Source organism: Haemorhous mexicanus, chromosome 6 (genome assembly GCF_027477595.1).
Source record: "Haemorhous mexicanus isolate bHaeMex1 chromosome 6, bHaeMex1.pri, whole genome shotgun sequence".
Classification (NCBI taxonomy): domain Eukaryota; kingdom Metazoa; phylum Chordata; class Aves; order Passeriformes; family Fringillidae; genus Haemorhous; species Haemorhous mexicanus.
Window position 1 is genome coordinate 40,933,190 of NC_082346.1, and position 13,230 is coordinate 40,946,419.

Here is a 13,230-nt window from a genome sequence, read left to right on the forward strand (position 1 = left end):
TATAAAAATGCTCAAACCACTCCAGCTTTTTTCTCCTTCATATACATAGTACTATTTTCCAATCCAGCTTAAGCACGTGATCAAATTCATCAAGAATTAATATAGCAACTGCATTACTTTCATTTGCAATAACTGTAATTCTAGTGAACACAATCTATTCAGCTACCCTCAAAAGACATAAAGCTGCATAATTTATGCTTTAACTAATGTGCAAATCATTATAGATAGTACACCTTTGTGGAAAGAAGTCATCCACATTGCTACAGAAGTCAGTTATTAGTTCCTTAGCCTTTCTCAAATGTCACTTTTATCAGCTCTTACAGACACTTACCAACTGTTTTCTGCCGTACTATGCTCCTTGCCTTTTCTGTTCCCGGAGAGCCGGTGGTTGTAGCACTGCGCTGTCTCATGGGTGCCTGTCCCGGCTGGTCACGGCTCCAGCCTCTAGAAAAGGACTTATCAACAGAAGACTTTGGGAATTCATGCCCAACTCCTGCAAAAGTAAAATTGCAAATCTATTCACTTCTATTCTGCTATCACCAGATGACTGTAGATCTGTTCTTTCAAAAAATTTTAAAGCTGGATGGAATAAATTAAGTTACCAAAGCAAGCATGAATTTAAAAGCTCAGCTAGCACTAACTCTGAGGGATACTCAAACTTTTTCAGAAATTTTGGTGCTATTAAACTACTGCAATTTTCTTTTGGGCTTACACAGGTTGTAGTCTGATACATGTAACTTTTCCTTTGCTGCTCCTACCAGATAAGATACACAAAATCATACATTTAAAAACATTAATACTGAGGGTGCAGGTTTCCAAATAATTCTGCAACATTGAGGAACATGAAATAAGGATAATATAATTTTACACAAAATGCAAAAGCAAAAAAAAAATTGGGTGATGGACTCAAAGAACATTGGAAATTAACAGAAAATCCTATAGTAATATTAAGATGGAACAAATTCAGATTTGACATTTATATTGAAGAAAATAAAGCTCATATGAGGGGCTATCAAAAACAGCTAGATGTAAAAAAAAAGTGAAGTAAAGATATTTGCAATTTTTATTGCAAATATTTGCAATATTTCCTTATCCAGACTGAGCTCATTAATAATCCAAACTGACACAATTACAATCATTAAGGGAGCATCTCTTTGGAAAAAGTGAGCTCTAGTCCAACATGATCATTATCATTAGCAAACAAACAGGGGCAAAGAAATTTCGCATAATTTGTATAATATCTATTAATTCTAAAGCTGGACTTGACTCTGCAACTCACATTTAGCAATGGAGGCTTTCTCAGAAACTTTGTCACAGAAGGTTAACATAAATTTTCCTCATGTTGCTCAGATGATTCAAAATGCTTTTACAAATATATATTCAAATAACTGTACACATTTTTATCTTATACTAGACTGCTCGTTTTTGCTGTTAGTTTTTGTTTGTTTGTTTTCATTTTTGAGAGGTTAGGTTTTGTTTTGATTTTTGTTTGTTTTCTTAGTGTTTGTTTTTTGTTTGTTTTATTTTGTTCAACCTGTGTTTTTAGTAAGAAAAAGAAGAAAGCTGTGTAGTATAGGAAAACAAAATACGCATGGTCTGGAACAACCTCTCAACAGAGAGATGTATTTCTGCCCAGTTATCACACAGCAGAAAACAAAACAAAATGCTGAATAATGACTCTGCTTAAGACGAGGCACAGAAGAATGTGAAATATTTTTAGCAAAAAAAAGCCTATAGTAACATCCTCTTTAAAAGAGAGAATCCACATAGGCTGCTTCTCACTGACAAAGCCTAAGATAGTAATAGGAAGCACCTTCCCTCAGGTTTGACTGAAGAGATAAAAAGTAGCCTAAAAAGAACATGTTTTTACATCTTTGTTACACACTCTAAATATAATCCTGCTTCTCACTATTAGATCACAATGCACTTTTTAAAAGAGAACTTTATCATTACCCATGTTTTACAAAAGTGGAAACAAAGCAGAAGGTCTGTCTCCAAACCGAGAAAAGAATGCAGGTTTTGAAACTTTCAACCCAGACCTCTATCCAGGAGGACAAACATCCTGTCCCTTACCAATTCCAGCACTGTGCCATTGTAAGCAGCCACCTCCTCTACCCATACTATGTCTTACAGAGTATTTTATGCATTTTTTAGGAATCGGTTTAAAAACAGGTACCACACATGGATTGTTAAACTATACTTTCTCTTACGTAGTCCACAAGGTCTCAGCATAACCAAACCCATCTTCATGATGGGTTAACTAGTGATCAGTTAGTACCAAACAAAGCTATGTTCACCTTACATTTCATCTTTTAACATTTCAGGACCAGTATTCCAATTGTGCTTGCAATGGCTTAGTTTTCACCAGATGAGTAGTGTTTGTTATTTTCAAGAAGCTATGACTGGGACTCAGTTAATTTCTTTGATAAAAGGAGAAAGGCATAACCCACTATGGTGTAACATTTTAGTTGAAATTCAACACACTTTAAGGAACTACATTCCATATGTGCCTATTTGTAGAAATAACATGATCATGTTGTGGCAGTCCTACAAAGCAGATTTACCTTAAAGAAACTGTGTTATTTCAGGTGACAGAGATGTCTAATTAGGTATTAAAAAAAAAAAAAAAGAGATCAAAATTATCTTGTGCCCAACACCAGCTCAAATTCAAATGATGTCCCTACAGTGTTGTCTTACCTTTGCCTTTGTGTTTTTTCTGCTTCTGCTCACTTAATTTATCCAGTGGCAGGTCACTGAGGTCCAGGCTATACAGGTTTCTAGCTAATACTTTAGTAAGTGTCTCCATTGTCAGTGACCACTCAGTGGCCAGCTCTTCCCAGTATGTCAGTGATGACATTACAGACAGCAAGTCATCCCAAAGTTCTCGAGAAATGTACACATTTAGATTTGCTTTGATCCAAGCTACTATAAGAGTCTAAAAGAACAGAGAAAAGTTGGATTGTGAGCATAAGCTGACAACATTCAGATATTACTTTTTCAAAGAAAACTTCAAACTGCCACAGAAACTTCTCTGCAGTCCTGACATTCTTGTCCTTACCAATACATACAGATTTTTAATGAATTATCAAGTGTTAACACAGGGCTCTGACTTAGATACAGGAACAACTGGTTTGACCCACTATCTTATGTATTCTTCTTTGTTCTGCAAAAGTAACTGGAGACTCTACAGATCCTAGTCACTGAGAACTCACCACAACAGCACTTTGCACTAATCAGCTTTGAAAGGATTTCCTACAGCTTTCTGTAAGTAATTACAGAATTCTCTAAGAAATAAAAAAATCCATCAGTTAGGCATGGATAACACAGAAGATTTCATGCTGACTTGAGCTAATTTTACTATGGCAGCAGGCTAAAACTGCACACACTGCCAGTTATCTTTGCCAGTTAGTCCAACTCAACAATTCTTGAGTTTTACAGTACCTGAAATACTGTTGTCACAGTGTCAACAAAATATAAGACAGAAAGCAACAAATGCAACCAGCTCTTTGACCCACACCATTCACATTATCTGGGTAACATACCAGTGATATAAGATGACAAACTAGCTAACAGTGGTTGCTGTATCCAATCTATTAATGAAAATTAGGCTGAATTAATTAAAGTGAATTGATGTTTACTTGCCTGGAAAAGAGGTCCTGCAAGTCTTCCAGCTAAAGTGGAGTTTTTTCTTCCTTGATACTGCAAGAAAGTTTGGGGTGGTATTTTCAGCACAGATTCAGTTACCCTGAGCAGCACAAGTAGCATCTGCTCCCTGCAAAACAATATTAAACTTAAGAGTTACCATTTTGTTATACCTCTGCACATACCAATGTATTTTTAAAGGTAATAATCGAGCCTTATTTGTTCAAACACATTCCAAAAGTGTAATAATGATTACAAGGAGCCTAACTTGGTTATTGCAAAAGAAATTATTCCAAGATTTTTTCACACTTAAGAGTGTTGCCCTGTAATATTTTCTTCCAAATAATTCGACCACTATCACCTCCAATGGCCTGAAATTAGAGGCAAAGTTTTAACTGTATTTGCAATCCGGACTTTTTCTTTTTCCATGAATTACAGGTTCTGGTAATCTTACATTATCATTAACATACTTCACCAATTATTTTGTGTGGCACAATCTTTGCCACTGTGATCTAGAGTCACTTCTTTACATTGATCTGAAACTGGGAAAGAAAATACCAATCTAGTAGGATCTGTTTACTATTATCACTCCCAAATTTCCCAGTGGCCAGCTAAATTGGCTCCTCAGAAGAGGAGAGAAGGTTTACATGACACATAGCGCTAGCTTTACTTACCCAGAGTTCAGGACAGATTGAACGCAAGTCAAGTTAAAATTGAATAAATTGGACATTTGAAATCCCCTTGCAACTTCTTCCTTGTAATGGAGAATGGTGGCAATATAGTACCTGATTACAGACTACTATTTAAAGGAGTAGGAAATAGAAATTCCTTTAAAGCAGGGTCACTTGTACCTGCTAGGCACCGTAAGAACTGGAAAGGCACAACACAGTTACACAGACTCCTCTATAAAATTACAGGTCAAGAACGACACACATCTGATTGCAATAATTATCCATGCTTGTCTGGGGCTTTTGTGTTTATTTTTAAATAACGCTGTGAAGCTTCCTATGTTTCAATACTTTACTGCTTTGATACATGAGCAAAATGCCCTGCAAAAAATCCTCAGTAGCTCCCTAATAAAAGTCTGTATAACCCAGCTTAGTCCTTTTTGCACTGAGGTCTAAGCTGCCACGAATTAACTAGAAGCTTACTAGAAGCTTTAAGAAAGCAGATAACTTCCTCTGTGCTAAGTTGTGGTGTTCAAGTTTGTATATTTACTGATTTAGAAGAACTGACTCATATAACCAATACCACTCTACAGCATTTACTACCAAGTAAATTTTCACATTTGTGTTGTGAACTAATAATCTAAGAAAAAAGCATTAGCATTTTACCATGTCTTCTTGTCCATAGTCACTTGGACTACCATGTGGCGGTAGATATTGAGAACGCGTTTGCACATATCAGTGTGTTCATCCAGCAGAGCTTTAAATTCATTTGCAGGTTCAAGAAAAAATATATTTGAAGAATTTATTATAAAAACCTGTAAGCAGAAAAGAGAGGATGTTGTGATCCTGAAACACTTTGATGTTTTCAGCAATTCAGTTGGTAGAACCAGGAAGAAAAAATCTATAACAGAAAATCTTTATACGAAAAGGTTGCATATCCACACAGAAGTGCATGTTTAAATATGTCAGTTTGAAGTAATGATTAAGCAACAATGATCTTTTCCCTATTTTTTCTACAAAACTTATTTGTATATTTTTGCTCTCATAGACAGATGATTCAACAAACTACTAAACTACTCAATATGATTAGTTTAATATGATGGAAAAAAATGTTCCAGTAAGAAGTCCGCTGCACAAAAGTTCCACCTCTAAGCTAGGAACTGACTAGTACAATATATGGTAAATTGTTTGAAATAGTCCTGGTACACTGTGTGTGCTTCAGCATGACACAGCCTGTATTATGTTCTGGGAAACTAAAGCATTCATTCACTGGGATCAGTAAGGCTTACCAGAAGTGGGAAACTGGACCCGTTCCCGAAAGTGACTGACTTCAGGGGGCAGTAAATTAGGGCCTTCAGAATGAAAATTATGAAAAAAAGTAGGCAAGGACACTGTAAGAACTACAGAAGCAGTTACTGAAATGTTACTATATTTTTATGTAAGTTTAGAAAGCACTTGAATCTCAGACCTAGATTTTCAATTATTTTTTTACATGTAGAGGAAGTCATTGGTACTTAAGTAATAACTTCCCTCTACTGAAAGCTTTGGATTTTTAATAATGAAAAACTATTAGTATGCACTTTTACATTCACTAGCCTCAACTAATGAACCTTCAACACTAATAATCTTCAAGACATTGTCAGATGTGTAAGCCTTAGTAGTATACTGCAAACAGATACAGATACTTTGTATTGCTTTTCTCAGTAACACTTCATATTCTAAAAAGTTGTTGAAAAGAGATTATGAAGCTTAAATTACTTTAATGTATTTGAATTTAAAAGTGATTTCAATTACAAAGTTTCTTTATATGTATAATAGCGTAGAGCGCAAAAGAAAACTCCATTCATAAAATTATTCAAGCTGTAGTAAAAATTAGTTTTACTTAGCAAGGTCACACACAGTAGCAGTGAACATAGTAAAGTGGCAAATGCACACTATTTTATTTTGCTCAGAATCAATTTTCTGCTGGATATAAGAATACTATGGAGGCCAGAGTCATATACCCATCAATATGAATGTATGTGCCCACACATATCCATAAAATGCACACACTTTATAACCATAAGAGCATTTCAAAGACCCTCCCAATTTTCCACAGCCTCACCTTCAGTGAAACATTTTGCTAAACATTTGAAATTAACATGATTTCTACCCTGTCAAACTGCCTAGAAGCTGTTAAAAAACTTCTATTAGAGTACAACTGCAACTCTAGCTTTCCTTAATGATATCACCAGAGAGTTATGGTGCCTCATCCAACTTTTCAAACATGCTGTAAATTCAGAAAAAGATGAAAAAATATCCCTGCACACCTTATTAATAAGACTAGAAAAACTACAGGATTGGATATTTTGGCTTATGTGACCAACAGTGTAAAAGCAAAAAGCCTCTAAACATTCTCATAAAAGCTTAATTATATTTATTTGAACATGTTGCAGTAGCATGAGGATTATCTTTTCTCTAATATAATGCAGAGGGGAATGCACGTTCTGATGCAAAATTAGTTGGTTTTTTTTATTGTGTTATCCAGCACTAGTCTATACATTGTCCTGCTTCAGGTCAATAAAGATATAGTGTCATTTGTCTAACCTTTACCACCATACTTGTTGCATATAAAATAATTTTAAAATTTAGAGATGCTTTAGAGATGCATGGGATTCTCTGGCAGAAGTATTGCACTACATTCCACTCTTTATGCACTGACAACAAGAATTTTAGGTATTTTCAGATAGATAATTTCGATAAAATTAAATACCAAGTCTGTTTCATACCTGCAATACTGACTGCACTCCAGCTCGTACATTTTGCTCTTCAGTATCAATTTCAGATGTTTTATGCAAAGCATCTTCATAACAGCCATTTCTTGTCCAGTTTGAATTTCTAACTCCATGACTGGAGTTCACCCCTTTTTCCTAAAAAATATTTTTTCTTAAAATTCCACAGAGTTTTAGACAAGTATTTTGGCTTTATATTAAAGGAAAAAGGATATAATAGGTACTAAAATATAAACAACACCAGGAAAATCTACCTGAGACACAACAATATTTCATGAGGCTTGTAGCAATTATCTTAAAGTACCTGAATGAAGTAACTACGGTTTTTGTCACCCTTTTATTTGTATATAATTTTTACACAGTTGATACTTGGCATGCTGTATAATCCACATCTTGAAAACAGTTCATAAAATGATATGAAATTTTAAATTGAACTAAGCACATTAAAAAGCTACAGATAATGGATAAAATTAGCTAGTCCATACAGTATTTTACCATTGATTTTCCCCAGTAAATGCTCTGACCAAAAAAAAACCACAAGTAAACTATCAAGGAAGCCACATCTCTTTCTACTGGCAGATTAAAGCACAAATATTAACTAATAATATTTTACCTCTTCTCTTTCTTTTCCTTTCTCTGAAGAATTATGGTCAACATTTTCATCACAATCTACAGCTGTGCACTGCATTATTTCTTCAGGTTCTTTCATAAATAAAGGTTTGTCTTCTTGTTGAATCCATTCTTGATACACCTTTACCACCTTCCTCATGGCAGCTGCTTCACATATTGGCAACAGAAATGCCTGCAAGCAGAAAAAGAAAGAAACAAAACACTGTTACAATATCTGAAATAAGCTGGGCTCTATAATGTGCAAGTTCTAAGAGATAAAGGTGGAAAAAGACAGCCACTGTTGAATCCTCGTATATAAACTATTGCCAAACCTAAATTTGCAATACTCACTTTTGCTCACTTTCTTCATATGTAAACTGAAAACTTGAAAAAAAAAACACCTTTAAACAAGAAAGCTTATCAAGAAATACTTTGAAAGAGATAAGAATCCATGTGGGCATATCTAGTTAGCACCTAGCCTGCTGAAATTAAGCACCCATCAAAATATGTAAAATGAATGAGCAGAAGTTTCTTTCACAACATCTTCCACTCAGAGGATTTGGAAAAGTGGAGTTAAATCAGCTCTAAATGACTGAGAAAAATTCAAGTGCCACACAAAAATAGTAGTCTTCCATCTTATTTTTAGCTAATTAAGATTTTACAAAACAGTATCCATAAAGCGAATTACTCCCTGAAAAAACGTCAGTATTATTGTTTCTAAAAATCATGCATTGGAGTTGGTGTGACGGCTGATCAGTGCCCTCTTCAGAAGGTTTTCTGTATTGGCTGCGCTGGTAACAACTAGTCATAGACCAGAAACCTTTAATATTAGTCAGATTTTAACTAACTACAAATACCCTTACCAAAGACCATAATGCCCTAACAATATATTCAGAAGAACAGATAAACTACACTAACGCCCAGTTTCACAAGGTTTGTGCTGTGACTGTTGAAAACTAGTTGCCTGTGTCCTTAAGGAAGGCCCATTTAATACAGGTAGTATGTTCACTCTGGAAACAGAGATTTCATACCATTATCACACTAAAAAGAATTCAGCTGTGTATTACAGGATTAAACTGACAAGTTCAGTCATATACTTCCTTATCAAGTCTAACATTCTCCTGCAAGTCCAAATACATTTTTTTGTACTCTCAAGTCTAAAATGCATTAAAACTTGTTCTCTATAGACAATCTTTCCACCCACTCAGTACCAATGAAACCTCCTCTTGAGAGGAATAACTTAGCCCTCATGTTTTAGAAACATTACAAACGCCATGTGTATTAGAAATTAATTTACACTGAAAACTCCTGGCTAAATAATGATGTAAATAAGATTTCATAATTGCACATGAAATCCAAATAATCTACATAAACTCACAGAATGACTTTTTAAAAGAATTAAGAAAATTGCCTTTGCTTCTTTTCGCTTTGGGGACACTGGAAAGTAAACCACTGATAATTTATACTCTACATTCAATGTTTCAGACTCTTTAAACCCTTGAGTGCCAGCTGAACTTGGATAACTCTGCTTCAATAATGTGTCCAAGTTCTTGACTACAAGGGATGTGGATAAGCTTCTGACATTTATTTGTCTCATTCAAAAATATTTACTTCATCCAGATAAACAAGTTTTAAAATGTTCAGCTTTCTGCTGTTTAAAGCCATTAGTGTTGTGCATTTAACTTGAAACTTAGTATATCTTTCTTTACTATTATTCAGAAATCTCTGTTTGTCTTTTGATCGATAGCATGGGGCATAAACAAAGTTAATCTTATTCTATTCTCCCACACTGAACTCTAAGTTACTATTAATGAAGACTCCATATTCTGGCATATGCTCTCAGTTTAAATTAGTTTTAATAGTTTCCAGTAGAGAAATCTATTCTGAGTATGCTCAGCTAATATTTCTGGTTGCAGTGAAGTCAGAAACAGAAGCTGCTACCTTTTACAGCCATCTGTCCTACTCTTCTGAGGAACACTAACAAGGAAAGGACATTCGGATGCTCCCAAAACAGCTCAGTAACAGCTGCAGACTCCCACAGGAGGCTTATGCTAATATGGTTGGCTGTGAGTTCTAATACCTACAGTATTGATGTATGAAAAGATTAAACATTCCCGTCTATGGGGAACTGTGAAGTCAAAGTTATATGTTGCTAAACTGGTTGTTAAAGATATAAAATTGGAAAAATCAGGAACCGGGGGTATTCTACACAGAAAGTATTTCAGAATGTTAGCTTGATTTTTGAAGGCAGGATGACTGAAAAAACCTGTAACTAGGTATAATGTTCTGTTTAACAAGTGCTCTTGAAAGAAAACCATGATCTAATAAAAATATACAATATAATAATCAAGATTCTTGCAATATAAAGAGAGGTTTTTTACCTGTCGAAAAATCTCAGTTAGAAAATTAACATTATTTCTTTTAGAAGAGAAGACTTTCCGGACAATTTCAATATCAGTTAAATGCTCTTCATCAATACTGCAGAGGCTGGAAGAACTTGGTTCTCTCTCTGTTAAAGTACTTGTATTAGAATGAGATTGTTCTGGTTCTGCATTTCTATCCTGCTTATCAGTACTGTCATTTTTGCTGTCCTCCCTTGAAGCCATACTAGCAGCTGCTCTCTGAAAAAAATTTAAAATATTCCATAATTCATTTTTAGTACAGCAATAAATCAATACAATTTAATTATAACTTAAACAGCACAAAGAATTAAAGAAAAACAAACAAACAAACAAACAAACAAACTGCATTTCAAGGCGTCTAATGTCCAGTTGATTAAAAACAAATCACAAAATTTGAAAAAAAGAAAGCAGCATTGCAGGTCCTTTTAAACTGAATTAATAAATATACAATTTGTTCAGAAATTACTTTTATTTTTAAACTTTTCATTAGCCATAATTATTGGAGGAGAGCATACTGCTGACATAACAATTAAACCAAAAACATGAAAACAAATGTATTTCTGTGTATTTGGTTTTACCTGAATATTCTTTGGCACATTTTCACCTTCCATTCCAGGAATATGAGGTCCTGTATGAGGTTTTGGCTCAAGCCAGAAAGACACCAACCATCGAATGACAATAACACGAGCCTTAATGAAAGGTTCCTTTGTGCAATAGATTGCCTCATTGGTTTCAGCATCTTTCTTAACTATTACATAGTGTGGCTTTGGTCTCATTTGTGGTATATCTGTATGAAAATAAAACATCTTAAAAATATGGGCAGAGAAAAAGATCTGCATAAGAAAGAAATCCTAGAATCATAACCAATACACATGAACTTTCAGAGATGCAGTTTTGTTGCATTCACTGTTGCACCACTCATTCCAAGATGCACTGGAATGGATGCAACAGAGAAAATGTCAAGAACCCGTAAGACATCAAAACACTTGAATTTTCTCCTGAAGGGAGACAACACTGTTGGTCCAAAAGACAGAAACTTATTTCTGCTATGCATAACCTTTAATTTTTTATCTGAAAGTGATTTCTATAGCTTTAGGTTTTTGCTTACTTTTTTTTTTCTATGTAAGTAAACATGTTTCATTATCTTCAGGTTCTTTCAAACTATGTTATACTCAATATTTAAAGATAAACTTCAGCAAACTCACAACTTCGAATTTTCATTGAAAACTACAAAGTTCCAAGTAGCAAAATAATTGTCAGCTAGACTATGACCTATACAAGAAAACTGTTTTCATATAAAACTAACATATTGTCAAATCAAATCAAATCTCCAGTTGGAGATATATAATCCCAAAATGCAAATGCAATAAACACAGTCTCTTCTGGCCCTGCAAAAGGATCAAGATGAATAGAACAGAGAAATCCTGCTGCAAAGCCACATCAGCTTTGCAGTTTCACCTAGGACCCCATTTGCTCTGGCTAATTTTGCTGGACTTTGCTGCCAGACCACAGGCACCTGCATTTTCCTATGACTTTCCTATGACAAGATGACTGCAAGGCAATAGCTTCTATATTGGCTTGTAGGGAATGTAATGCAGGATGCTCAGGGGCACATCAGCTGGCAGGAACTGTGATCGTTTGGGGAGTAGAACTGACAATTCCATTTTCACCATCCCATGATGGTTCAGAACCGTTTAGCTTTTCTGGCTCTCTATTGCGCTAGAGTCATCGGTACTCCTGAATCAGCTTCAGAAAAAAACCATGACAGTACTTAACTCAATGTGGATGGAAGGAACATATGTGGTAAAAGCACTACAAAGATGGGGGAAACCATGGATAACACTTTTTATTTTTGCATTTTTCTGTGACTTAACACTGCAAATGTCATTTCTGGGTTTTACAGCCCAAGACATGGTGCAGAATAGTTCTGCATTAGCATCATCAACATGAAGCAGCAACGACACTTTCATGTGCAAATGACATTTCTCTGAAAGTGGTATGCCAACCCACCACAGTCCTAGTCCTATAGTGGCAAATATGAGCTATACTCCGATACAAAAAGAAAACATTTGTGTGAGGACTGATTATAATATGTGCTGTCAGGACACCCTGATGCTTGTGTTTCAGTACCATGATCTCTATCTAGTGACAGTAAAAAACCCCAGGAAAACTCAAACCAAAAAAATCACCTAAAAAAAAAAAAGAGGTGGTCCTATCCATATACAGAGAATTACAAATTGAACAGAGACGGTTATGTCAGCACTGCCTTAACTCTTCTGTAGCCTGCAGTACATGAGCAAGAGAGAAATCTTCCACGGTTTTACAGGCCAACCAGAAAGCAGTTAAAGGATACTAATGGTGAGAGTCAAAGATTTTAAAAAGACACACTGAACAATATAAAGGTATTCCCTGACTATATCCTCCTAAAACAAAGTCAAGAGTTGTTTTAAAGGATCCTGTGTAACTTTGCCAGTTTGTGATGTTAGAATCCAAGAGGGACAAATCTGGACAGCAGTGAAGAAATAACCAACTGTTGTCTAAGCAATTATATTATGACAGCCTTTTTATAGCATTTAAAGTGCAACCAGCATATCTGCCAGACTGCTGATTTCCCTGTTATCCAAAATACACAAGATCCAGCACCTGCACTGAGGATATCCACACTGGTGTATCTCAGTGGCATTTCAAAAGCCACATACATACATAAGCAGTGACAGACCCATCATGATGCTGCTAAACTGAGGAATGTTTCCTGTACAAACTTCACAATTATATCCACACTTTTCAATGAAAGCAATATTTTTAAAGGAAAAACCCCATGATTCCTGCGTACCACGTACCTAAGTACATAACAAATGCACAGAATACACTTTGACAAGTTTAAAAATGGTTTATTTACTGCAAATAATAAAACCCCAGTACATTGTTTTCATTCTGTGGAAAGCAGGTCAGTAAGAAAATTAAAAACTAAGCTATCTTAAACAAGCATGTGTAACAGCACAATCTGTTGAAAATGAAGCAAATGCCTGGTAGCACAGCATTTAAAGATGGAAAAGTCAGTTCTCTCTGGTATCTACTAGCATTCAGCAGAGCACAAAGGCTGCAGTACTGGCAGTATTTTCAGAAGGACTAGACATG

At 35.2% G+C, this 13,230-nt stretch overlaps 1 protein-coding gene across 9 annotated transcripts in view; it reads right to left on the reverse strand.

Moving 5' to 3' along the window:
* RALGAPA1 (Ral GTPase activating protein catalytic subunit alpha 1) overlaps nucleotides 1–13,230 on the reverse strand; it is a 131,352-nt gene that overhangs the window by 95,994 nt on the left and 22,128 nt on the right. For all 9 annotated transcript variants that reach the window (XR_009486976.1, XR_009486975.1, XM_059849918.1 and 6 more), the window contains exons 9-16: nucleotides 10,671–10,879; nucleotides 10,072–10,311; nucleotides 7,695–7,883; nucleotides 7,079–7,219; nucleotides 4,977–5,125; nucleotides 3,643–3,772; nucleotides 2,698–2,935; nucleotides 332–493 (exon numbers count right to left, since the gene is read on the reverse strand). Coding sequence is in view for 7 of the 9 variants with exons in the window: in XM_059849918.1 (XP_059705901.1) it covers nucleotides 332–493; nucleotides 2,698–2,935; nucleotides 3,643–3,772; nucleotides 4,977–5,125; nucleotides 7,079–7,219; nucleotides 7,695–7,883; nucleotides 10,072–10,311; nucleotides 10,671–10,879 (1,458 nt within the window). In the remaining 2 variants the exon portion in view is untranslated. The remainder of the gene's footprint in view (nucleotides 1–331; nucleotides 494–2,697; nucleotides 2,936–3,642; nucleotides 3,773–4,976; nucleotides 5,126–7,078; nucleotides 7,220–7,694; nucleotides 7,884–10,071; nucleotides 10,312–10,670; nucleotides 10,880–13,230) is intronic.